This window comes from Strix uralensis, chromosome 2, assembly GCF_047716275.1.
Source record: "Strix uralensis isolate ZFMK-TIS-50842 chromosome 2, bStrUra1, whole genome shotgun sequence".
NCBI classification, from domain to species: domain Eukaryota; kingdom Metazoa; phylum Chordata; class Aves; order Strigiformes; family Strigidae; genus Strix; species Strix uralensis.
In genome coordinates this window covers 38,973,936-38,997,626 of record NC_133973.1, presented here as the reverse complement: position 1 = coordinate 38,997,626, position 23,691 = coordinate 38,973,936, and the positions used below count along the sequence as shown (strand labels likewise).

At 39.8% G+C, this 23,691-nt stretch overlaps 1 protein-coding gene across 1 annotated transcript in view; it reads left to right on the top strand.

Annotated features, from left to right (window-relative positions):
• HSF2BP (heat shock transcription factor 2 binding protein) overlaps window positions 1-23,471 on the top strand; it is a 34,225-nt gene extending 10,754 nt beyond the window's left edge. Inside the window, exons 4-8 of the mRNA XM_074860768.1 lie at window positions 676-825; window positions 4,945-5,083; window positions 7,206-7,323; window positions 14,075-14,178; window positions 22,768-23,471. Coding sequence (XP_074716869.1) covers window positions 676-825; window positions 4,945-5,083; window positions 7,206-7,323; window positions 14,075-14,178; window positions 22,768-22,976 — 720 coding nt within the window. The 3' untranslated portion in view covers window positions 22,977-23,471. The remainder of the gene's footprint in view (window positions 1-675; window positions 826-4,944; window positions 5,084-7,205; window positions 7,324-14,074; window positions 14,179-22,767) is intronic.
• The last annotated feature ends 220 nt before the right edge of the window (window positions 23,472-23,691 follow it).

Genomic DNA, 23,691 nt, shown 5'->3' with positions numbered 1-23,691 from the left:
CTCTGTTCTCTCTTTATGCTTTGTAGCAAGGACCACTGAGCAGCTCACTTAAGTGATGGGTGCATGATAGTGCCTGGGCTTTCTTGGTATGAAAGGCCCTCCAAACTTCAAGCCTTAGGTCTGTTTTTCCAGGGACTCTGTCTCACTTTGCGACCGCTGATGAGGAATATGCCAAGAGAAGAAAAGTTGGAAGAGAACAGTATTTATGTTAGGTGTCCAGTAACTCTACAACACTGGCTAAGGCAGAAGTCTATTTTGAAAACCATAACCCTCCCTTCCTATAAGGTGTTTACGGTATCTTTTGTAAGGTGTCTGGAAAGGTTGACCTCTGATGTTGAAATCCCTTCTCTCTTGAGGAGACACGTAGCTGTTTGCTTAGGAGGAGTAGACTCTCCTATCAAACTTCTCTAGGTGCCACTCAGTCTCGGTGGGTCATTTGGTCTGACCTTGTGGACAGGCTTCTGGTTACTGTCAGCCTCCACAATGTGCTTACTACTTAGATACAGCTCAGCAGAGAAGGTATGTATCTGCAACTGCTCTGATTTTGCCACTGCAGGCACCCCCCCCGTTTCATTTCGTATATGGCCATGATGTTGTTTCTTGTTTTGTCCCTTAGCCTAGAAACTTGTTGTGGCTGATATGAAGTACAACCAAAATTTCCTTACGCTATTTCAGGAGAAACTAGACCTCCGCCAGCAGCTGAATGAGGCCAAGCAGCAGCTCCTGCAGCAAGCAGAGTATTGCACAGAAATGGGTGCAGCGGTGTGCACACTGTTGTGGGGTGTATCTAGCAATGAGGAAGCTGTTAAAACCATTCTAGGAGGAGTAAGTATGGCAGGTGAATACTTATTGGTGGTAATGCTGTTAGGTCTTTAAAACAAGGACCTTCCTCTGTTACACACTTTAAGGATATATTTCAGAAACTGATAGGACAGCAAAAATATTTTCTGAATTGTATATTCTTTGGGAACCATCCATTCTCATTTAAGAAGTGTTGGAACTATGAAGTGTTAGGAGGTAGGCTGGGAATAAATGCAGTAATTTGTGTTACCAAACAAGGATTATCTGTTTTCCACCACGCACTGTTAAACTGGAAGCAAGGCTGCAGCTAGCACAATGTAAATATCTTTGCAAGCTAACAGAAGAAGAAAATAATTCTTGGGCACACGCAGCAGTTCCCATGCCTGTAGAGAGCTTCATGGAACTGTTCTCATGGAAGGAAGACAGATCTATCAATTCTCAACTTCTTTGGATCTTTGTGCTGCCTTAATACTTGCATGACTCTTGGAAATTTGGAGAGCCTAGCTGCTAGTGAATCTTATTAGATCTTCAGTGTTAAATGTGAACACGTAGCTTATTTGAAAAAAAAAAAAAAACCCCAAACCACCGAAAACCAAATCAACAGTTAATGACAATAGTAATTTTACAACTAACACAGTTTCACTGCCAAGTGCAGCTGATGGAATTAGGAGGTATCAGAGGAACAGGCCTGACAAAAAATATGATTTGTCATATCTTACATATGCCAATGTAAGAAGGAATGGAATGGTATTTAATCTGAGTGAACTGATGCCACGGTTTCTTCTGGCTTGATTTTTCAGCAGCATGAACAGCTGAGTGAATAGGATTAGTTAATTGTAGTGATTGGTAAACTAGTGTGTTTATAAGAAGTTTTCCAGTTTGGGTGCACCAAAACGCAATTATAACTTTATGTTGGATATTAGAAAGCTGTACATGATACCTTTTGATGATAAATTCTGATGATTCAAGATCTAAGCAGCAGCAGTTACTAAGGAAAAAAAGTCTGTACAAACATTGTATAAAGCAGTTAAAAGAAAAAAGGCAGGTGGGTACTACAGAGCCCCCACATAGCAACAAAAATAGTATAAAATTACATGTCATATTTTCAGAACAGTTTAAAACTGTAAGAATTGACAATATTTAGTGACTAGCTGTTATTTGACTTGTGAAACAACATTGAAATAGTATGTTTCCCACAAAAACACTAGCAGTGATGAAAATGACTATTTCTACAAGGTGAGAGTAAAATTAGTAGAAGTCTTGTTGAAAGCAGTCTTAAGTATCAAAATTAAGTAGAATTAGGTAAAAACAAAACTGTTACCTGATGCTTTGTGTAAGGGTAAAAAGCCCAACTGTGAAGATGCAATACTTTTGTTTTTGTGTTTGTTTGAAATGCAAAATATTCATTCCCAGGAATTGTTACAGCCCATTGAACTGCTATACTTCTGGTGAAGGTCATAGCAACATTTTTGGGCATCATTTTCTTGTGATGGTGCACATAACATGGTAAGAAATGTGCCTGGGTTTGCAACAAGACCACTAGGAAAAACATAAACGGATTGTATGGCATTGCATCAACCACAGATTGCAACTTGGCAATGAGTCAGGTTATTGAAAGATAATGGAGATTTCTCATGCAAAGTTTTTGGTTTGAGTTATTTTAGACAAGTTGTACAGCTTGCAGCATCTTCCTCCCTCCCCTGAGAAGTTATTGTGAACTACAGAAATTTATAACAACATCAAGAATGCTTTGAAACCGTTGCTCATATTTAAGCATGTGGGGAGGGTGGCATTAATTCAAAATCATTTCATGCCTTAGAGAACAATGCTTCAGCTTTTTTCAGCCTTTGCACAGATACAGAAGTAGGTCTTCCATACCGTTCTGCAGTGCCTATTAACTGAAATGATGTTTGGGACCTGTATACCATTTGTGTCCATATGGGTTGGGAAAGTCAAAACTTGAGCAGCAAATTTGAAATGTAACACAAGCAGTTTTCAAGGCAGTGAGGGAGAGATGCCTGCTATTTCTACCCATGTGTAGCATTCCTAGAGAGAACCTGAAGAAACATCCAGAGAAGCAGCATGAGAGAGAGTGTTCAAGGATGCCTATCTGCATGTGCTAAAAAAGAAGTAAATTAATTCCCGTGAGATCATTTTAGATGTCTTTCAAAAAACTTCAACCAGATATCCACACGACAGGGCTCTCGCATGGAAATACAAACTGAAGGTTTGATTTCAGAACAACATCAAGGCGTGCTTCAACTTGAGAAATTTTGGATCCTACAAGGTGATCTGCTACTTCAGTTATCTGATGAACCGATGTTTTCATGCAGGAATTACTTGGACAGCAGAGGTTTCATTGCACCATTTGAGCTCAAGCACCTTAATGGCTGCTCTCAGAACTCTCCTTCTCTCAGTGTCTGTGGGTGAGACATTCTTCAGTCCCATGAAAATACTGTCAAGCTAATAAGAGACTGTGCAGAGTACATTATGCTTGCTATTTATAAACCTGATTGGTCTCTGCGGCTCCTCAGACCTCACTGCTAGTTAATTAATGGCTATTTGGGAAGAAGGTTAGGCAGAGGGGACACCAGCACACCTCAGGAGACTGGCAAACAGAAGATTTTGCTTGTTTTCTGTGCAACATACCAGCTACTTGGTTTGCTTAGTACTCTGTTCCTCTGTGAATACATATTTTCGTAATAGTTTATACTAGTCTGCTGTAGTAGGCTCTCTTCATTTTCTCGCATGCCCTCTGCTCCTTGAACTACAGTCACTGCTTATGTTAAAATTGCCATCTTTGAGGTGTGGTGTCCCTGTAAGTATAAAAAGTACATCCAGCACATGCGGAAGTGTACTTCTTATCGTTCTCTTTTCCCACGATCCCTTCATTCCTGTTATTCTGGGGCCACAATATCATTTGTGAAGATACTGAGTATTGGCTGCCCCTTTTAATGATGCGTTGCTGGAGTCACCCCACAGGAACTGTGTAACTTTGATGTGGTGAATGTGCAGCAGTGGAGGAATAAAGAAATGTTACCAGTAGCTTTGTACATACTGTGAAAGCAGTAGTTTTGACAAAATATTAAAATTTTGAGTCACTTTGCAAAATGAATAAAAGTTCAGGCATTTCTTGGGCTGTCCCACTGGGTCACTGCCAGGAATGACTAAAAGTTTCATCTGCTTCATGCAGCAACTGGCAAAATTATTAAAGACACTGGGCAACCTGGCATTATGGACTCCCTGTTACACTATTTTTGTTACAAAACCCAGCATCCTCTGTGTGAAATTCAGCAATGTTTTACAGGTCAGAATTATTAATAAACAGAAATAATTCTCTCAGTCCTTATTTGTAGTCTCTGTCTGCACCTCTGACCAGGCTCTTTGCCCTGCCCTGAGCTTTGTACTAGGTGGCTGCTTCCTCAACTGGATACCCCAGAGTGGAGGAGTGTTCCAGCTGAGGGGAAAAGACTGCATAACATAATTACAGGCTGTACTCCTGTTTATATGCTCTGATGTGATGATCGTCTTTCTCATGTGACATTGCTGACTTAAATTCAACCGGTGACCCAGGAGAGACCTCCATTTCTTTTTCTAAAGGACTTCTACCTAGCCTCTTCTGCAGTCTGTATTGAGCAGTTAATGAATCATGTTAGGATCCAATCAAATTCTGCTTCTTTTCTGGGTATTTCATAGGTTTTCTTAGAAAATTCATATCAAATCACTACATCAGGTTGTTCTCCTGTCTTCAGCTGGATAGGGTCTTGACAAAAGCTGCTGTAGTAGCCCAGTAAATGTGAAACACCTGGTCCAGCTATTGCAAAGCAAAGATAATATCCTCACTTTTGAAAATGAGCTTTAATTCTGCTGTTTGATATGTATTATTTTGTGTTTAGAAGGTAAATATACAGTGGTTTAGTTTTATAAATAAATGTAGCATTGGGTAGTTTCCCATTTTCTTCTGAGGTAATGGATTCAAATATTAGGACATCAAACATGTCAGTGCATACTTGCTATTTCCTGTTGTTTTTTAAAGTAACTGGATGTTTTAGTAATTTTGAAGATTGTCCAGTTTTACTATAGCATCTAATAATCATAGTCGCTGTGGTGTGTATAATCTTTTTTTCTCCTCCGCGCTTGCAGAGTAAAGCAGTAAAGTTTTTCACAATCACTGCACAGACCATGGAGAGCTTTGTGAAGTCATTAAGTGAAGACATGAAACAGCAGGATTTGGATTCTGATGAAAATCAGTTTGTATTAGCTTTGGCAGGGATTGTAACAAGTAAGTTAATGTTATCTTTCAGAGTAGCATTCCACACGTACTGGGAATTTCTATATTGCCTTATGTGCTGCAGTAAATACAGCTTTTCAAAGTCAGGTGTTTAGTTGGTGTTGGTATCTTGGGTGACTTCCTAGTTTTTTGAAGTTTTAGCGGATTTTGTCATTGACACTTCTGCGAGGCGTTGTGCTGTCTGTGACACAGTTAAGGGTTAGACCAGTAAGAGCCATTGAGTTCTGAAATTCCCTAACATGTCCATTCAATCTGAAGTAAAATACTAGTCTTGTATGCTCACCTTAGTTTGTAAGTATCAAGCCATTTACTTTCTGAATCACCAATAATGCTAATGTCAAGATGTATGAATCGCAGATGGTGCAAGTAGATCGGCCCTATCTTAAGGTATGTGCTCAGCATTTTGAAACTGCTTAAGAATTTTGTTGCCGTCAGATGGACCACACCTTCACTGTCCTGAATCCATAGTGCTAAGAGAAGCAAAAGGTACTAAACCTGACTTCCATACTAAATGTTTCTTTTTAGGGTCAGAAAATGAGTAGAAAGACACAGATCTATCTTAGTACAGCTGCCCTTGACTTGGAAGGCTGTGAGAAATGGGGTTGATATGTCATCTGCATTTTTGTGAAGCTGCAACTGTCAAAATGACACAATGCAACATAGATAAAACAGTGGGTAGTTATACAAAGAAGTGGCTCTTACATTAACAGCTTTTTTGCATGTGTGGTTTTAGGTGTTGTGGTGCCATTAAAGATTGTAATAAAAACCCTATGTGATGCATTATGCCACTGTACCAAGGTGGAATCCAGTTATGTCCAATTGCTTCATTAAATAAAAAAACCCACCAAAACAACAACCAAAACCAGAAAAAGCATAGCAGAAGTAAAGTCTGAACAAAGAAAATGTTTAAAGGCTGGAAGTTGGGAGGTGTTGGGGTTCTGCCTGAGGAGGAATCAGGACGGTGGAACAAAGTCTTTCTTCAGTAAAGCTGATATAAATTTTGCCAGTGAATTTAATATTACCAAGATTTGTCTCTTTGTCTCTGTAATTTGGGCTGCTGAAACTCAAATGTGATAAAGGACACAGTCAGATGAACAATGTAGAAGGTACCAGTTTAATCCTCCTAGTTACGCTGTAAGGCAGTATTACACTTGAAAGCAGCATTAAAAGAACACTGAGCAGCTGATCGTGAAGTGCCAAGTATTCAGAAGTTAGAAGATGCCAGAAGTTCTCAGTGCAGTCTTAACACAGCCCAGTGTGCACAAACACTGTGATAACAGTCTTTAATTATATGCTGTGTCCATAGTACCTCTGCTTATTCGGAGGTCAAAAAAGGCATTGTGATGTATGTGCATAGGAGAGAGAACTTGAGGCTGCATGAAAGTGGAAGAACTGTATCACACAGCAGATCACCAAACTTGCCCTGAATGGGATTCCAGGGAACCAGGTTCTGTCACTAGTTAGGTACACTGTGCTTCACACGTTTGGAGGCTTGGCCAGTTGCACAGTACAAAGAAGCTTGGGTTGCTGGAAGATTCCTGTTGCACATAAGGATGCCCTAAAGTGTGGGGCAAGTGTAAGGGAAAATACTAAAGGAAAGTTTTCTATGGAGCAGTAGTCTTTGGAAATACTCTTGCCTTTTGGTTTGCATGAATAATGCAGCACTTGCAGAGAGGTAGGAAAAGAGCTTTTGAGTAGATGTCCATGAGAGTTTTGGTTGTGTAATGTGCCAGGTATACTGGATTGAGTGATTGTAAAACAATCTACAATCGTGTTGTTTTAAAGTGGGACCTTACAATGCTCAGCTTTGCTTCAGTCCCATATTATTTGCGGATGAATCCAAGCTTTTGTTTCATAATTCACTGTGTTACTATTGGGATACTGGCCACTCTGAATAAGTATTTTAATTACCAAAAAGTAGAGTTACGAAGGCGTTTGACCAGTATAATTTGCTGCTTTGGTATTTGCTATGTAGATGAATATAGTTTGAAGTTTATATAGATGCCATAGTTCATTCTTCACAGCTGACATACCTTTTTAGTGGTCCTGATAATTGGCATAAACTTTTGTTTGAAACATGATTTTTATGGTGATGTTTTGTGTTCTCTCTCAGATGTGGCTGCGCTGGCATGTGGCCGTGAGTTCTTGGTTAGTTCAAGTCGTGAATTACTGGACACAATGATGCACCTCCTGGGAAGCATGAAGCCGGGACTCTGTACCAAATTTAAAGTGTATGATGACTTTTTTTTTTCCTCTTTCAAATGAAATGCATTATCTTGCAGTGTAGGTCACAGTGATGACAGTAGTTTACTCGCTCTCCCATTATTTCCTTTCCTCTAGGGGAAACATAATTTTTGGAAACTCTTTTCACAGCAGCATTCCTTGCAGATGTTCCAGGCTTGGCTAGAAGGCTAGCTTCATCCAAGTTTTGTGTCTCTTCAGAAGCCTCTTAAGCACAATAATATTGTAGAGATGAGCAAGGATACACTCTTCTACCTTAGGAGGGGCTCGTGAGTTGAGGATCAGATAAGGCAAGTGTGAGGTCAAGTTTTAAAACAGAGAGGATGTGGGAAATGTGGACTTAAATTTATTCCTTTCCAATATGAAGACTGTAAAATGCTACATCTGCTTAGTGAAAAAAGTGAGTTATGTGTCTGCTAAGAGCAAAAATTAAATTAATGCTACTTAGGAGCCAGAAGCACCATGCAATTATGTTTGTAAAAGGTAATGCCTATAAAGGGACCTTGTGATACAGCATTGTAAAGAAAAGGCCATGTTACACAGTTCAGGTGCTGGAAAAGTTGGAGAGATGAAACTATTGTCTTTGCCTTTTTCTGAGAGCTGTTACAAGCTGAGGATGTACGGCCTTGACCGAGCAAATTACTGTGGCTTAAGGAGTACTTGTTCATCCGCTAAGCTGTGGGCACTTGCCCTGTACATCTGGTTAATTTGTTCATAAAGGTGGCTTAAGCCAGTGTGGTGTTTTTCTTCATAAATGGGATACACACACAAAGAATTCATACCCAAGCCAGCTGTCACAGCTCAGCTGACAAACAGCAACCCTGTCAGCCACAGTAATTTGACTGCGTCCATGCAGGCATGAAATCAGGCTCAGTCCTAACTTTGGATAGGTTTTATCTTGCCTAACCTCAGCTATCAGAAAGCTAGATGTCAAGTATCTGCTAACTGTCTGGGCTCCTTCCCACAGTCAGTGGAAGGAGATGGTGCTGTCAGATGATCGCTCAGTCAGCCAGTGTTAGGGGGAATGAGTTGCCCTCTGAGGTGTTTGCCTTTCCCTGTTGAGTAGCGAGGGGGAAGCTGAGTGGCCTGTGCTGTAGGTAGTGGTTAGATATTCTGATGTCAGTCATTTACTGTTTCCCAAGTGTTGGGCTTGAAGGTCAGAACTCAAAACAGGGTAGTCAGCTCTTGCAACAGTGGTTTGGTTTGTTTTTTTTTCTAAAGCCCAACTAAAAGGTTTGTATGAGAATCTCAACTTAAGAAAGAAAAGATAATTTGTGCCTTCATATATATAGCAAAAAAAACCCATGAAAAGAGAACCTGTTTCAAAATCTGTACAGAAAAAAATTAACAAGAAAGGACTTTATTTGGAGAGCAGTAAGGAGAGGGAAGTGTTCCTAAACGCGTGCACGTGCACACACACACACAAACACACACTCTGAATTTCAATTGAATATATGTCTATGGGTCCAGATAAATTATTTCTGATCATTTCAGATTGTGTTAATGTAATTGGATTTGAGGGCCTTCCTTTTGAATTGATGTTTTGGATGGTATTTTAATTATATTTCAAAATCTGCCTGCTTTGCAGAAGAATTACACATGGTGATATAAACTTGGCTGCCATACAGCAATACTGATAAAATATACATAAAACAATCCCATGAAGTGGCTAGGGATTCAACAAGGGCCAGCCTCTTAGGCTAACAAATTGAGTGAAGCTTAAAAAAGAGGTTGCACAAGCTTTTTGATAAGTGAGAAACATTAAGCATATGTTACAATGGTTTGAATTCAGTGCAGTGATAATGTTTACTAATGTTCCACAGAACCAACAAATTTTTTTCTTACTCTGAACTTACCATTTGATTTAAAAAATGCTTTATTATGACATTAGAGGAAATGCCAGAAAGGAGATTTCTTCATGGTCTTGTCATGGAATGACGGTTCTTAATTTGCTCAAATGTTTTAGTGCAGAATGTTTTCCCTGTGTTTGTCTTTCATGTCCGTGATCAGGTTCCTTTTTGTCTATGAGATCCCTATGTGTCTTGTCACTGTTCTTGAAACCCTCTTTCCTGTGCTTTTTTGGGATTTTACACTCTTCCAGCCCAGCAAAGGGTTTTGGGGGTTGGTTTGTTTTTAAATTGTCCTCTGTATGTAAAGTTTTTTAGCTGCTTGTTAATCTTAAGCAATCTAAGCAGATGTGTCAGAACTCCTTTTCTCCCTACTGTAAGGAACATAAGGCACTACAAAGTGAAAGGCAGTTGTGAGATAAGGATATGATAGTTAACATAAATGGTAGTGAAATTTCAAAGTTTACATATAGACAGACTCTGGAGTCATCATAAATAATGTTTATACACACACTGATACACATATACATACAGACAGACACATTTTTAAAACTACCTCATAGATGAAAATATCTGTACATTATTTTGGAAATGCAGTATGTTTTTGTCAGAATATCACCATGGTATTAGTTGGAATGACATCACCAATTTAAAATTTAATCAGTTAAAGGAAAAATTTGACTTGTTATTTTCAAGAATATGTTTGTCCTTTGCTCAGTTTTGAGGTTTTACAATTCTTTTCTAGCTTTTATTTTCAAAAATATTTTTCTTTACTGTGTGACAAATTAGGAGAAACTGTGAGTCTAATTCTACACACAGTAGTGTCAGACAAAGTAAGCTGATAGAGAGGAATTCTCTTTCCTCTTCTAGTAGTCCTGTGTTTTACTTGTGCCAGTATATAAGTAAAACATTTACAGGGAAAAACTGTCATTTATTTCAGCACTGCTACAATATCCACTGTAGTCCATGCGTATGTAATAAATATATCCAAGGCCTCTACATGAGTGCTGGGACTGAAATCTCATGGGTGTCTTTGCCTTTCTGAAATAGCAGTGGTTTGAAAGACTTTAGGTTTTCTTCTCATTGGTATAGGGATTTTTCAACATTTGTAATTGTTGATATTTACACAATTGTTCACGGCTATAATTGTTAGGAATATTCAACTCTGTTTATGTAGCAGTTGAAAGTAGCTGGTAAAAATATGTACTTTAGTACATATAAGTACATTTTATGTACTAATCCTATGTATTAAGCAGACAAGAAGGGGCTTTAGCTGTGCTTTATTTCTAGATTTTCAAGAAAACATTGACAGATATAGTAGTACAAGATGTGAATTAAATTTGGCTTGCCTAAATAGGAAGACTATGAAGTGCATAATTAAAGCCCTCCACATTAAAAAAAACCCCAGAAAGTCTTGTTTATCCATTATTTATGTGTGTCAGGTTTACTTCAATAAGCATTTTTGCAATAATCATCACCAAAAATACTTACTAGAATGTGCAAGTACTAGAGGTGAAGGTGGTATAAAGGGCCTGGAAATGCTTCTACGTTGTGCTTAGGTGAATGTGTTTAATTAGTAATAATATGTGACTATATTGGCTTGTGGGGTGGGTTATGTCTTCTGACACTCCAAAACCACAGCACTTCCTTGGATCACCACCACCAGCCCCTTTTGTCTGCACAAAACAAACGAGTGATATAAAATCTTTTTGCATCACTTTATTTCTAACTGCAAATGTCCAACAGATTATGGTTGAAAGACATTGTCAAGAAATGTTAACACTTTCCATTATAAGATACTGTTCTATTGATCATTTTCATTCTGGTTGATTATAGGTAATTATGGCTGTGCTCCGTTGTCAGGGCTTGGGTTCTGGAAGCCAAGTAAGAGCTGCAGAGAATGTATGAAAAGAAGCGTATGGTCTTTACAAAGCTGCAATTTCAATTCCACAGCACCCCTCACTGCTTGTCAGTGGCCACTGATGCAGTAGATTTAATAATCTACTATTTCTTATTCCTACTGCTTACAAGCCTGGGTGATCAAACGCACAGTGGTACAGCACATAATATGTTATACCTATTACAACTCAGTTCAGCCTGCAATGGGTTACTTTCTTTCCTGCTTTCTGAAGGTATGCATGGAGAGTGTCTGAAAGTCTGCTGGTGGCATAGTAGCTTAAGCCATGAGAACTCATTTGAGAATAGGATGTGAGGTGTGAAGTCCATTTGGAATAACGTTATTTCTCTTTTGTTTGGAAATGGTGTCAGTGCAATGACATGCAGGTTCATTGCAGTCATGAGAGATAGCATCAGCCAGGCTGGTCCCAGAGCGGAGGAGAACATTCCCCCTCGTTCCTGTTTCTCTGTAATTGTTTTGTATGTAACCTGGCACCCAGCTGTGAGTGGGTATAACGACATGTTCCATAAATGTTACAGGAGCCCTGCTTATTCATCTTCCCTTTCATTGTCCAGAAGATTGACTTGCACGTTACCATCTTTGAAAAGAAGTAATAGCGTCCATCATAGCACATCATAAAGTGCACTAATGCCTTGTCCTCCCAGCTACTCCACAGCTGTAAAGATGATCTGCATAAAAGGCAGGACAGGGGAATATCACTGTGAAAGAATCTGTAAGACAACTTCTGACTCCAGAGTACAGCTCTTTTTTCAGGAACATCAGGGGCCTTTTGGCTCCGAGTTCATAGTACAGCAGTGATCTGATTCTGAAAGAGGCTGAGCATTAGTTTGTCTTGTTAATGTCAGTGGTGATTTTTTTCTGGATGCATTCTGCTTTTGAGTGTCTGGTCCCATTCCTACTGGAAGTTAGAGGGAAACTGAAATAATTTGCATTAAGCCCACTGAGACTGCTTAGCTGAAAAAGAAGGGTTTATCCACCAACACCATAAAAAGCTGGTATCAGCAATATGGAAGACAGCATGACAACATCGGCATCAAATGTTTGAAGGCAGAACTTAGTTCAGTGGAAACTGTAGAAGATTTAATCCCTACGAAATGCCCTGCATTAAGTACTAGTAGTTGTTCTGGATAACTTTGTAAAGGGAGACTCATTTTGAGCTCCAAGTTGCCATACTTGTCTGACAGTCGAAAGCAACTAAAAGTAATTTTCGACCCAGGCATTTTATCTGCATAAAGAGCAGGGCTGCTGTTTCTGCATGCAGCTTCCTGTACCTTACAGCATTACTTCAGCTCTGTTGTGGCTAAGGCTGAGGGGGTACCTGTAGTCAAACCCACTTTCCCTGATGGGTATTAGATTTTGCAAGTTACTGATCATACTGAAGCTTTTCATGTTTGCAGTAACTTCAGTGTGAGCTGCTGCGGGAGAAGCCAGTGGGACCGGCAGGCTAGAGTAGGCCTTTAAAATGCAGAGCTCCAGTTTACCTCATTTTCTCTCTGTAGAAATGTTAAGACTTTGGTTTAATTTATAACCTGTTATGTATGCAGCCCCAAAATGACTAATGAACTTCCTATTTTAGGAGGCTGAGAAATTAGGAAATCCTGGTTTTGGAAGCTTTTGAAAACATGGCTGAAATGCACATATACTTACTATGTGTATTTTTAATTTGTCATTTACACACAGACATGCAAGGGACAGTCTTGGTTTCAGTTTGTCAGGGATGTCATCTTAGGCTGTTTTCAATGCTAAATTGAGGAAATGTTTTCTAGCTGCCAGGCTGTAGACAGGTTATGGGTTCTGTCCTCTTTCAACATCAGTGACCATAATAAAAGACCAAAAGAAATCACCTTCTGGGAAAAAAAAAAATATATATATATGGCTTTGAGTGGGCCCAAATGTTATTTTGAAATAGTTTGGAAGAGGTGCGGGTGAGAGTACCATTTGGCCTGTGTTACCCTGGTGTTGATCTGCACTAGGACAAGAACACAGTTCACAGCCAGATTGAATACCAGTGTTACTGACTTTTAAAAAAAAAAAAAAAAAATAATTCCACTTGTACATTGAACATAATCAATCTGGATTTCTGAAGGCAGGGTAAATAGGAAAGTCCATGATGACATTTTAAGGGGCAAGCAGTTGGTTTTTTCACAGCAGGGTCTCATTCGATGGCCCAGATCATATGGGTCTGCCTGACTGCGAGGGGCTGGAGAGCAGGCAGAGCAAGCTGGTTCTCTGCCTTGCACCATAACAGAGTCTAGCTTAGGAGGGAGTGTGCAAAGCTGAGCTGGGGCTACTAATACCTTCTTTTTCCCCTCCTGGCCTGTCCCGTTATTCCAAATGCTTCAGTAGGCATAATAACTTCCCCTGCCAGCAGAGAGAGACTACACTGACATTTGCTGTACACTGGCTATATGTTGCATCTGTTCCCATTGGCAGGAGGAACAGGGGGATGCTTGAAGGAGGATGGCAGAAGCTCTGTGTCTGTGTTGCAGCTCACTGGAGGGTTGGTTGCACAACTGATGGAGCAGGGACTTCCTTTGATGTTTTGAGTACTCAGTATATAGTCTTGCTTTCTGTGTTTCCTAGTGGTCCTTTCATTTGTCAAGGCAAACAGCTTGAGATGATCATCTGCCCAGTGGGGATTGTCACCACGAAAACTCTATTGTATAGATTGTGTGGTTGTGTAAAGCCAAGTCCTGGTTTTGCACATTTCACATGGTGAATTTCATGGAGTTTGATGAGACTTTCTTACTCTCACATGGGATATTTTTCCATGTGTTTGAAATAGATGATTTAACAGTAGAAAAAAAGGTATTGCACAGCATTGCTTATACACAGTTTGAGACTTGTCTCTTTTATCAAAATATAAATTATTAGAGTAGGCTTCTGCATCAGCACATGCTTGGCATAAATAGCAAAAGATGCCAAGACATGCAGAGAAATCAAAGGTCATCAAATCTTTTTTTCTTTCAATTCTAGGCTAATGTTAATGTCACTTTACAATGTGAGTATCAACTTGAAAGGCTTGAAGTACATCAGTGAAAGTCCAGGTTTTATTCCTTTGCTTTGGTGGCTATTGAATGGTAAGTTGCTCTAAGAACCTTGTAAATTGTGACTTCGGGGATTGTAGATTGGCAATAGGTGTTGCAAATAACAGAACAGAAATTTATATCTAACCTGATTATGTATAGCTTTTGTCAGATTAAAAGTAAGCAAAAAGGGCAAATACCTAGAGGGAGAAGATATGCATTTCCCACAACATTTTTGGAACTGTATATAATATTCCATTAATATAAAATTTACAGATAGTAGAATTAAAAATAGGGAATGGAAAAATCTGATGAAGTGGATTAAAAAAAGCCACCTGTATTTTCACGTACCAACTTTAAAATACAACCTGAGGGGAAACTATGCATCAGATCACTACCATTTAACAAAAGAAAATGTAACTGTGTTCTGACACATTTTGGGGAAGGAAACCAACCTCTGCAACTACACTCACCGTGACAAGAGTGACCCTTTCTACAGCTGAAGCTCTAATAGGATTTGGGCTTGCGGGGCTTGAGTATTATTCCCAGCTTTGCCTTTGGCCAGTGCAGGACTTCAGGGACGTCAAGGACTTCTGTTGCCACTGTCAGGTACACGAGTGACATCAAGGCTCTGCTCTTCCGGAGGCCTCAAATCCCTGCGTAGGAGCCAGCAGAGATTGACGTTGCCAGTGTGCGTTGGTCTTGGCTGGCAGCTGTGTGCACAGCTTGTAAGGGACAGTGAGGACAGCAACAAGGACAGAACCATGACACTGTCCTGCCTATGAACTGCTTCTGGAGTTGCTCTGTCTTGGCTTTCTCAAGTTTTTGTGGCTTGTCCATGAGAAGATTTTGGTGTGCAGTTCATAGGAATGGGGACATTAGTAACCTCAGCACACCGTGGTGCTATGCAAAACCCTGTTGTAATACAACTAGTAAATACTAACAGCAGCTAAGTGAGGGACATTCCATCTGCTTTTTCAAGGAATTAATTTCATATTGAAGTTTTGGAAAAGCTTTGATTTGGCCTGGCAAACTGGAAGCTACTTGTACTGCTTACAGTTCCCTCAACTATTTTACAGAAAATGTAGGTACTTGTGCTTTTCACCAAATAATTTACTACATTGCAATGCCATAGGCTCACTCTTCTGAGGTCTCAGAAAAATAAGTAATCCTTGTAAGACTGTTGGAAAACACCCGTTTTATATTTTTTTTTAATATAGTTTGAGAAAAATTATACTGTCAGAGAACTCTGAATACATGGTCCTTTGTTCTGCTGTGCTTAGAAATTTAACATATGTTAGTCCAGATTTTCCTTTTACTTTATGCTTGGCTAGTATATACATAAGCTGTTGTTCTAGAAACAAAAAACAAAAAAACACCCTCAAAAACCCTGTCTGAGCTCCCAAATGTGCCCCTCTAAATGTTGTGACCAAACAAAGAAGCTAGTTGTTTGATGCAGTCTGTTGTTTGAAGAAGGCTCCTAGGTCACATAAAAGGATGAAATGTGGCACAGTTATAATTCATTTGCAGCTGCTAAAGGAAATAAGAAATCGAAAGGCTACTCTGCATTTTGAAAGTGTTAATTGTGTACGGCTGGGTTGTAGAAGGAAGGACGGGCATGGCTAATTCCTTTACTTTTTGATAATAAAGTTCTCCAGTTACAGCAAAGGAGGCAGATTCTCAGATAAACCACATCTGCTGGTTCAGACTTCTGACTTCAGAGGAAGTCTGCTTATTGTCAAGGGGGATGGCTGACTAGTTTGTATATCAGATGAGAGGGTCAGATCCAAGACCCGATCTTGTTCCCATCATTTTGTATGACATAGCTGTAGTTTTCTCTAAATTTAATCTATTTCTAAGTGTTTCAACTTGCAAAACTCAGTAGCGTCCTCCCACACTTGCTCCTCTCCTGTTTCCGTGGCCAGCATCTTCAGCTTCTGCTAGCCGTGATTCAGCTTATAAACACCTGGAGCTGCTACAGCATAAGGTCTTACAGTTTTTTCCATGCAAGAGAGTAGAGCACTACACTCTGCTGGCAGGGTATCCTGTATATGCTGCCTTCCTCCAGGAAGCTTTTTCAAAGAGTGTTTTGATTAAGGCTTATGAGATGATTCAGCTTTCCTCAGTTCTGTAAGCTTTTATCAGCATTCCCACTAAGAGGGGCCCCAGAAATCATTCTCTGACTTTTCATTTTTTACATTTTCAGAGAATCATCCTGTTTGCTTTTCCAACGTCAATCTACAAGTGTCTGTGACCTCAGACTATATACATCAAGGCCATTTTTCTCCCACTGGCTTGTACACAGCTGATAAATCCCTCAAATTCCTCCTCTGAATTCTCAGTCTCTGCCCAGTCTTCTTGTCCCCTGAAGAATGTCCTCCCGTTAAGTGAGTAGAGCAAATCATTAACTTGATTTTCTTTATTCTCCTTTGTTGTATCTGAAGCAAGGAGGGGTTTGATTCAGGTTGTCTAGCAGGCTTTTTGATGAGACAGAAATATGCCTTGACATTGAATACATGGATGGTAAGAGAAAGTAGGAAAAATCTAATAAAGATTTCTAGTGGAGTGAGAATGTTAACAGCAAACTGGGTTTGTCTGTCCTACTGCCTTTTGAAAATTTGGATGAGCCGGTATGACTTCACACTCGCTAACAAGAATTCTTAATAGCTCTTTCTGCTGGAGACTATACTGATACTAGGAGAAAAACAAATGTTTGAGACACTTTTTGAAGGTAATGGAGATCTCTGTAGTTTTAGCACTTTATGAGGTGGGCTATTTTTTTCTTTTTTTTCTGCCTTTTTAAACACTGTCTAAAAGATGGGCACCCTTTAACAAACAACACTGATCACTGAAGAACATACTCTGATAGCTTATGTAGCTGTTGTATTCTTGCGTGGGTATCAGCTATGCCTACCTATACCTTCCCAGCCTGGTGTCAGCATAAAACATGTGAATGATGAGTCAGAGTTCTGGCTATGGAGCAGCTTGTGGGATCAGTAGAGTTCTCTTCTTGTGGAGCACCATTTGTTTGCAGAGCAGCTGTTCCCATCTTGGAGAAAATAGGCAGCTTTAGTTTTCTCCATCAGCTGCTGTCCCTTTGTTGATGTCTTAGCTAAGGGTTTTGCATAGCTTTCAGATTCAAAGAAGCTCTGTCCTCAGCAATAGAAAAAGAAGTTACATAATTTTGGGTAGACATCCACCTGAGATTTGTCAATAATTTTTCTGGTGCTTTACATCTATAGATGCAATAAGACTTTCATTCTGTAATTCCCAAATAGGTAGACTGGGACTTTTCTCTGCCAAGGATCTTTTGAAGAATAAGAAGACGCAGTCAGCTCAGGTGTTAATAACGACTAGATTTATGTTTTTAATTTTTGAGCATACAGAACATTTACCAACAAATAGGTGCTGGGGCAAATGGGTCTAGGCTCTTCTCTGGTTTTGGTTTTTGGTTTTTTTACTATCCTGTATCTTTATTTTAGTTTTTTCCACTTTTCTTTGAATGCAGTTAAAAAAATTGCTCTCCTTGGATACATGAGAAAGGTGGAATTCAGAGAGACTGTCAGTGACATTCTCATCTATAGCTGGAAAATTGCTCCAGGTACTTCATTAAACAAAAGACAACAAGAGAAGTATGACTAATTTTAGATCTTGCCCTTCAGTTTCCTCCACCACAGTTCCACATGGAAATCTAACCTTGTTTATCCAAATTCTTTGCAAATGACGGTCTCTATTATAAATGTCTGTATGAAGCACATTCTCGTTTTGCTAGTGCTGCCTGCAACCTTCAATATTTGCTTTTCATGACTAACCCGGAAGGTTTTTAATGCCTTGCTTTTCTGTTTGAATTGGTTATGGCTGTGAGAGTATTTGAAAATTCAGGTTATTTGCATGGCAGCATGTTATTTAAAAGACATCTGGACAAACAGAACCCCCCTATTTATAAACTGATGTCTGTGTTAAAAGAAATTTTGATTCATAAATCAAAACCTCAGTTAGCAGACTTCCAAGTGCACAACAGTGTCATACTCTTCAGACTATGAAACTAGTCTTAAAAAGAGGCTTGCCCTTCTAGCCCTGTAAGACCACATCCATTTTCTTAAATGAAAAGATGTCAGCTCTGACGCAGAAAGTCCCTGAACCACAGTTATCTGAGAGGCTGGAAGAGTGGCCGGAGGAAGTGTCACTGAATGCTTGCCCTTTTCCATACTCTTCTCTAAGCAGCTGCTGCAAATGATACTCGCCGAGGTGGAGCTCCGGCTGGGCGTGGTGTGACTGTCCTTGCCATCAGAGCAGGAGTTTCTTGACTAGGTCCTTGCCCTGCCTAGCAGCAGACTCATGCAAACTGATGTTCTCCTGAGGAGCACAGTGTTTCTCCTTTTGTGACCATGTGTAAGAAACCTTAACTCTGGTAAATGCATCTGTCGCTATAAACCATTGGTTTGTTCTTACATTGTTACTCTCATTCAGTAGCTACTGTGGGAATCCTCAGAAGTCCAAGCTAGGATTGATGGGAGCTGGACAACATATCTAACAGCTCACACACAAATCTGCCAGCTGCAGAGCGATGTCTGTGCAAGCTCCTTTTCACTCGCGGCCCCTAAGCAGCAGTCAGGCAAGTTGGGACCGAGTTGCTGCTTTCATCTGGACCCTGGGAGTCTTTCTCAAGGATTTCCCTGATAAAAGTGTGACAGGCATGTGTCTGTAGGAGAGTGGGGAATTATCCTTAACTCAACTCCATGTCTGACAGTGAGGGCAGTCACCCAGCCAGGGAGGAGACTGAAGCAAACCAAGTTGTTATGCAGGAGCTGGAGCAAGTATGTTGCAGAGAGAAAGTGCACTTGCGTCCGTAGGAACTGCAGCAGCAAAGCTCAGTCTTTTTTCTGCCATGGAGTTCTCCCTGATCCTTTCCCACATACCATCTTTATTGCAACACTTCTTGTCTCCTCAGACCTATCAGCATTACGAAAATGTGCTGCTGCAGATACTGGCTCAGCTCCGCCAGCACTGGCAATGCAAAGAGATGGGGCAAGCGGTGGCCCTGGCTCTCTCCGTTAGACATGCTATGAACGTCAGTAGTCTGACAGGTTCATAAAAAGGAAAGGGGGAGTGGCAGGTCGCCTCTTCCTGTTAGAATCAGACAGTAATTGAATTGAATGACATTTACGACCATGGTAAGAAGCTTTTGAAATATTGCTCTTGTACGTAGACATAGCTGTAAACAGCTTGCCGGTCATAAATCTTGCATTCAGGTGGCCAGGGAATGGTATGGGTAAATAGAGTTCACACAGCTCGGAGCCAGTTGTAGATAAGCTGTTTAGCATTGATGTAATGCAATTACTTAAACCCTGCTATAGGGAACAGTTCATCTGAGAGCATGGTGCTAATGACAGATGTGACTAAAATCTGTCCACGTTATCAGTTGCTTTTGTCAGTAACTGAAAGCCAGTGACATCAAATGGTAGTGCTGGCAGCTAGCAGAACGTCAGCAAACTCCAGCAGTTTCAACACCTTGTTAAAATTGCATCAGCATTTTATGATGGTGGTAGGCTTACGCTATGCTTCTGATCCCCAGCTGAGGCAAGCAGCTTGATTTCTTGCCTTACTCCCCAGAAATAATGATTGTAGTTTTGAAATTTTAGTTGAAGAGAAGTATGTGCTAGTTGTTGGGAGGATATGATGCACTGGTTTGATTACAACTAAAGGATTTTTTTGATCTTGTACAAACAAAGTGTTACTCGGCTAGTGTAGAAATGACTAAATCTGGAAGCTATTGCAATAACTATAATGCTGAATAATGAAGATTCCTTACATTTCTTCTGAGTATTCTTTAGAGAGGGTTTTTAGAAAAAATCCCTAATGATATTGGAGAGACAAGAGAAAGACCTCTAGGGTATTTTTTTTAAATCCACTTAGAAACATGATTATCCGTAATAAGTAGTATTCTCAAACCCGTGTGTAATCCTAAGGGAGTGTATTTTAAGGCATATGCATTTATTTAACTCAAAGTGTCTCAAAATGCATGCAAAACAATGGCAATCAGAGGTTAAATGTGTATTAAGTCATCTTCTGGTGCAGGATCATTTCCTTCCTTTGCTGTATGCCTGAATGCCTAATCTGTTCTTCATTTGAGTGACTCAAGCTGTTGAGCTTCCCTGGCTGCTGCTGGAGATTCTTCCTAGAACCTCCTTGCTCTTACTGGAAAATGTTCTTGCTCGTCAAGCTGGAAGTAATTTTCTGATCTCCTACAGATCCTAATTTTGTTAGCTCCCCTGATAATGCTTCATCCCTGATCGATTCTTTACTTTCTACAGCCTTTAAACACTTGCAGGTGATAGTAACATAGATGCCTGTAACAGTATTAATAACAAAGCACTTTTCATCCAGGGATTTAAAATGTCTTACATATATGAAGCTTCCCAGCAGTACTACAAGCCATTAAAAGTATTAATGGCTTTATTTCATGGAGGAATAATGTCACACGGAGGAAGATGCAGTAATGAACTGCATAGATTTCACTCCCAAAAGCTTTTTTCTTCTTATGTATTTGGGCTATGGTTTGTTGCTGCTATTTTCAGTGAATAAACATAGAATAATCAGAGAAGGGGGGCAGGTGATATGTGCAGAGTTTGAACATTATATCTGGAAAAAAAAAAAGGAATTAACCTCTGGCAGGCATGAAGACAGAAATGGAAGGAATGGGAGGATGAATTCAAGGTTTTTAGTCATATTTTTATTCGGTCAGAATAAATCTGAAAACTAAAACTTCCACCCAGGTTTTTTCAAAAGGATTCACTGAAGTATTGCTGCCCGAGAAGTTGGACATAAAGTCTTGCTGTCTGTGAGGCTGAGTTGCAGCATTTCTCCATGAGTTATGACTGCTCATCACTCAGAAAATTGCATGTGCAGATACTGCTGGAGATGATGATGGAAAGAGACTCCTTAGAGCCTTTAGCCTGGGTGACAGCAATAGGAGTGGCTGTGCTGTGGGTATGGCCACTTCTGCACGGTGTGCAGCACTATTCAGTGTTTCTTTTTAAAATGCTGATTTGAATGTCTAAAGTTTTCCAGTATGCCCAGTAGCTAAGATTCTTGTTGCACATAAAAAGTATGTTATTGTTTGGTTTTGGACAATTCCTGTGTCCTCAGATTATACTCCACTCTGCTAGTTTTCTGGGAGAAAGTAGAATTCCTTTCCTAAGAGGTTTACACTTTAAATAGGGACAAAGGTATGGTAGAAAAGACCTGCATATCTCGTTTATGATGGAAAATGGAGGAAGAGAGAGAGAGTGCCTGGCTTGTGGGGGTAGATCAGATGTCACAATCTTTAATATTGTACTTCAGCCATGTGCTAGGGGGAATTACTTGGAAATTCCCATTTTGACAGTCAGTTTTGTGCTTAAAGCTGTAGTCTTCTTCACTGTCCATCACAGTCTGTTTTCTCCCCCAGGTACTTACAACATATCCCCTTATGCTTTAATGAATAATTCTCCTTAGTCCTTTTTCAGGTCACTGGTGTTAGGTATTAAATAAGCCAGGAAAGGAGAGAACTTGCCTCAGCCCTCCAAATGCTTCCTTCAAACTCATTACAGTGTGGTTTATCACTGCACTGCATTTATGCTCCTTCAGTGAGATTTTAGTCTCTCTGGTGATTTTGAGCACAAAGTGATCTGAATTAATTTTTCTCAACATTTCTGCACAACGCTTTATCAAAAGCTTGCTGAAGACTAGGTATGCCAATGAAAAACACATAAAAAATGCATGGCACATGAAACAAATAACTACTTCAGCCATAAAAATACCTTACACGTTTTCATTTGGAAGATGCAGAATAAGAGAAGTGCAAAAATGGGGCTTTCTACTAGATGCTTTTTATAAAGCTATAAACAACTAAATGCAAATGGACTGTTGTGAACATTTAAAATATAATGCTCCTAATGTTCCAGTAATTAAAAATGCATCCTGTGTTCTTAACAGTAGAGTTGTTATATGTCTTCCTAGCTTAAGTCAGTCAAAGGTCTTTGCTACATTTCTCTGATGCATTCCTAAGCAGCATAGCTTAGCTTCAGTACCCATTTCAATTTTGTGTAGACTGAATTAAACACTTGGAAGGTTGATGCGTGGTTACCAGAAAGTTTTATAAAGATTAATATTTTACTGAGCTTTGAAGAAATCTGAAGGCTTATATAAAAAGAAATTAAAGAAAAGCTTGGTGATTTACTGCAGATTTGATTAGTTGGTCTGTTTGTTTTTTAAATCTGAATACTCATGGGATATAGCTTATTCTGCTCTTAAATCGGATTGCATCCAACAGTACGTCTTGGATACTGACTGGATAAATTCAAGTTGATAAAATCCCTGATTTGTAATGTTTTCAACATTTGAAAAGTGAGAGAAGGGTTCCTGGTTATCTCCCCCTTCCAAACACTGCTGAGCACAAGCTGCTGAGGAGGGCAAAGGCGTTGTTTTCAGGTTCCTTCTAGAGCCAGCCAGCCAGCACCAAATGGCAGCTGTGAATTATGAAACTTCAGTTATGCCCTGTCTGCCTGGTGGGTCGTGAGGGATGGTGCTGTGGAACTTTAATGATACTTTTTTTGAGCTCACTTCTAACAAGCATTGGATTTTTTCCTCCCCTACTTCTAGACCCAGATACAGAAGTTTGTCTTCATGCTCTGAGGCTCCTCCAGTCTGTGATTCTGGAGCCAGAAGTATTAGCCAAGTCAGCCTCTGAGATGCGTGATACTTTGCCATTTCAGCGTATCATTGCACTGTCAAAGAGCCGCAATGCAGATCTGCAAGCACTTGCAAAAGAACTACTTGAAGATCTTAAAATACTTGAGTATGAAGCATAGAAGAGCTCTAGGACACCAACTGCTTACGTCTTTCCTATATTTTCATGCTGCAAGCATTGTTGGAGATGGACTTGAGTGAAAAAACCTCTGCCTAAGTTCCTCTGACAAAATCCTTTTTGGAAATTAGGTAACCTGACTAAAATAGTACTTGGGAAAAGTGTTGGGTTTTAGCTGCCCAAATATAGTCTTAGATAATCTGGTAGAGATGGGGCAGACTTAATTTCTTTGAATAGGATTTTGTTGATAATGGGTTTCCAAAATGATCCAGGTTATGTTGTCTATTTGCCATATATAGGGAGTAAAGTGGTCATTCATTGATAATATATTGCAGTGGTAAATAATCCTTTTGGTCCATCCTTAAGAATTACTGTGCTGTGAGGAAAACTTTGTTGCTTTTCATAACTCTTCTCTGTCAGAATGCATCCCAAGTTCCAGCCTTATTGTTGTTCTTTCTCACCTCTCTTTTTCTATTCTAATAAAAGAAAACTTAAATTCTGTACTGTGTAATGGATTCTGCTTTCAAAATTTGCTTTCACATTCACTCGAACTGCAAGTCGACCTGGTTTGTGGCTGACAGGCATACTAGAAGCTGAACCTTTGTTTTTTCAAAAGCCCTGAAAAAAGGGAATGAATTACTGTTGTCCTTGATACCTTGATACCTAGTTGTGCGCTGAAGAGGCTAAAATGAAGAGGCTTCTCTGTCATGAGCATTGCA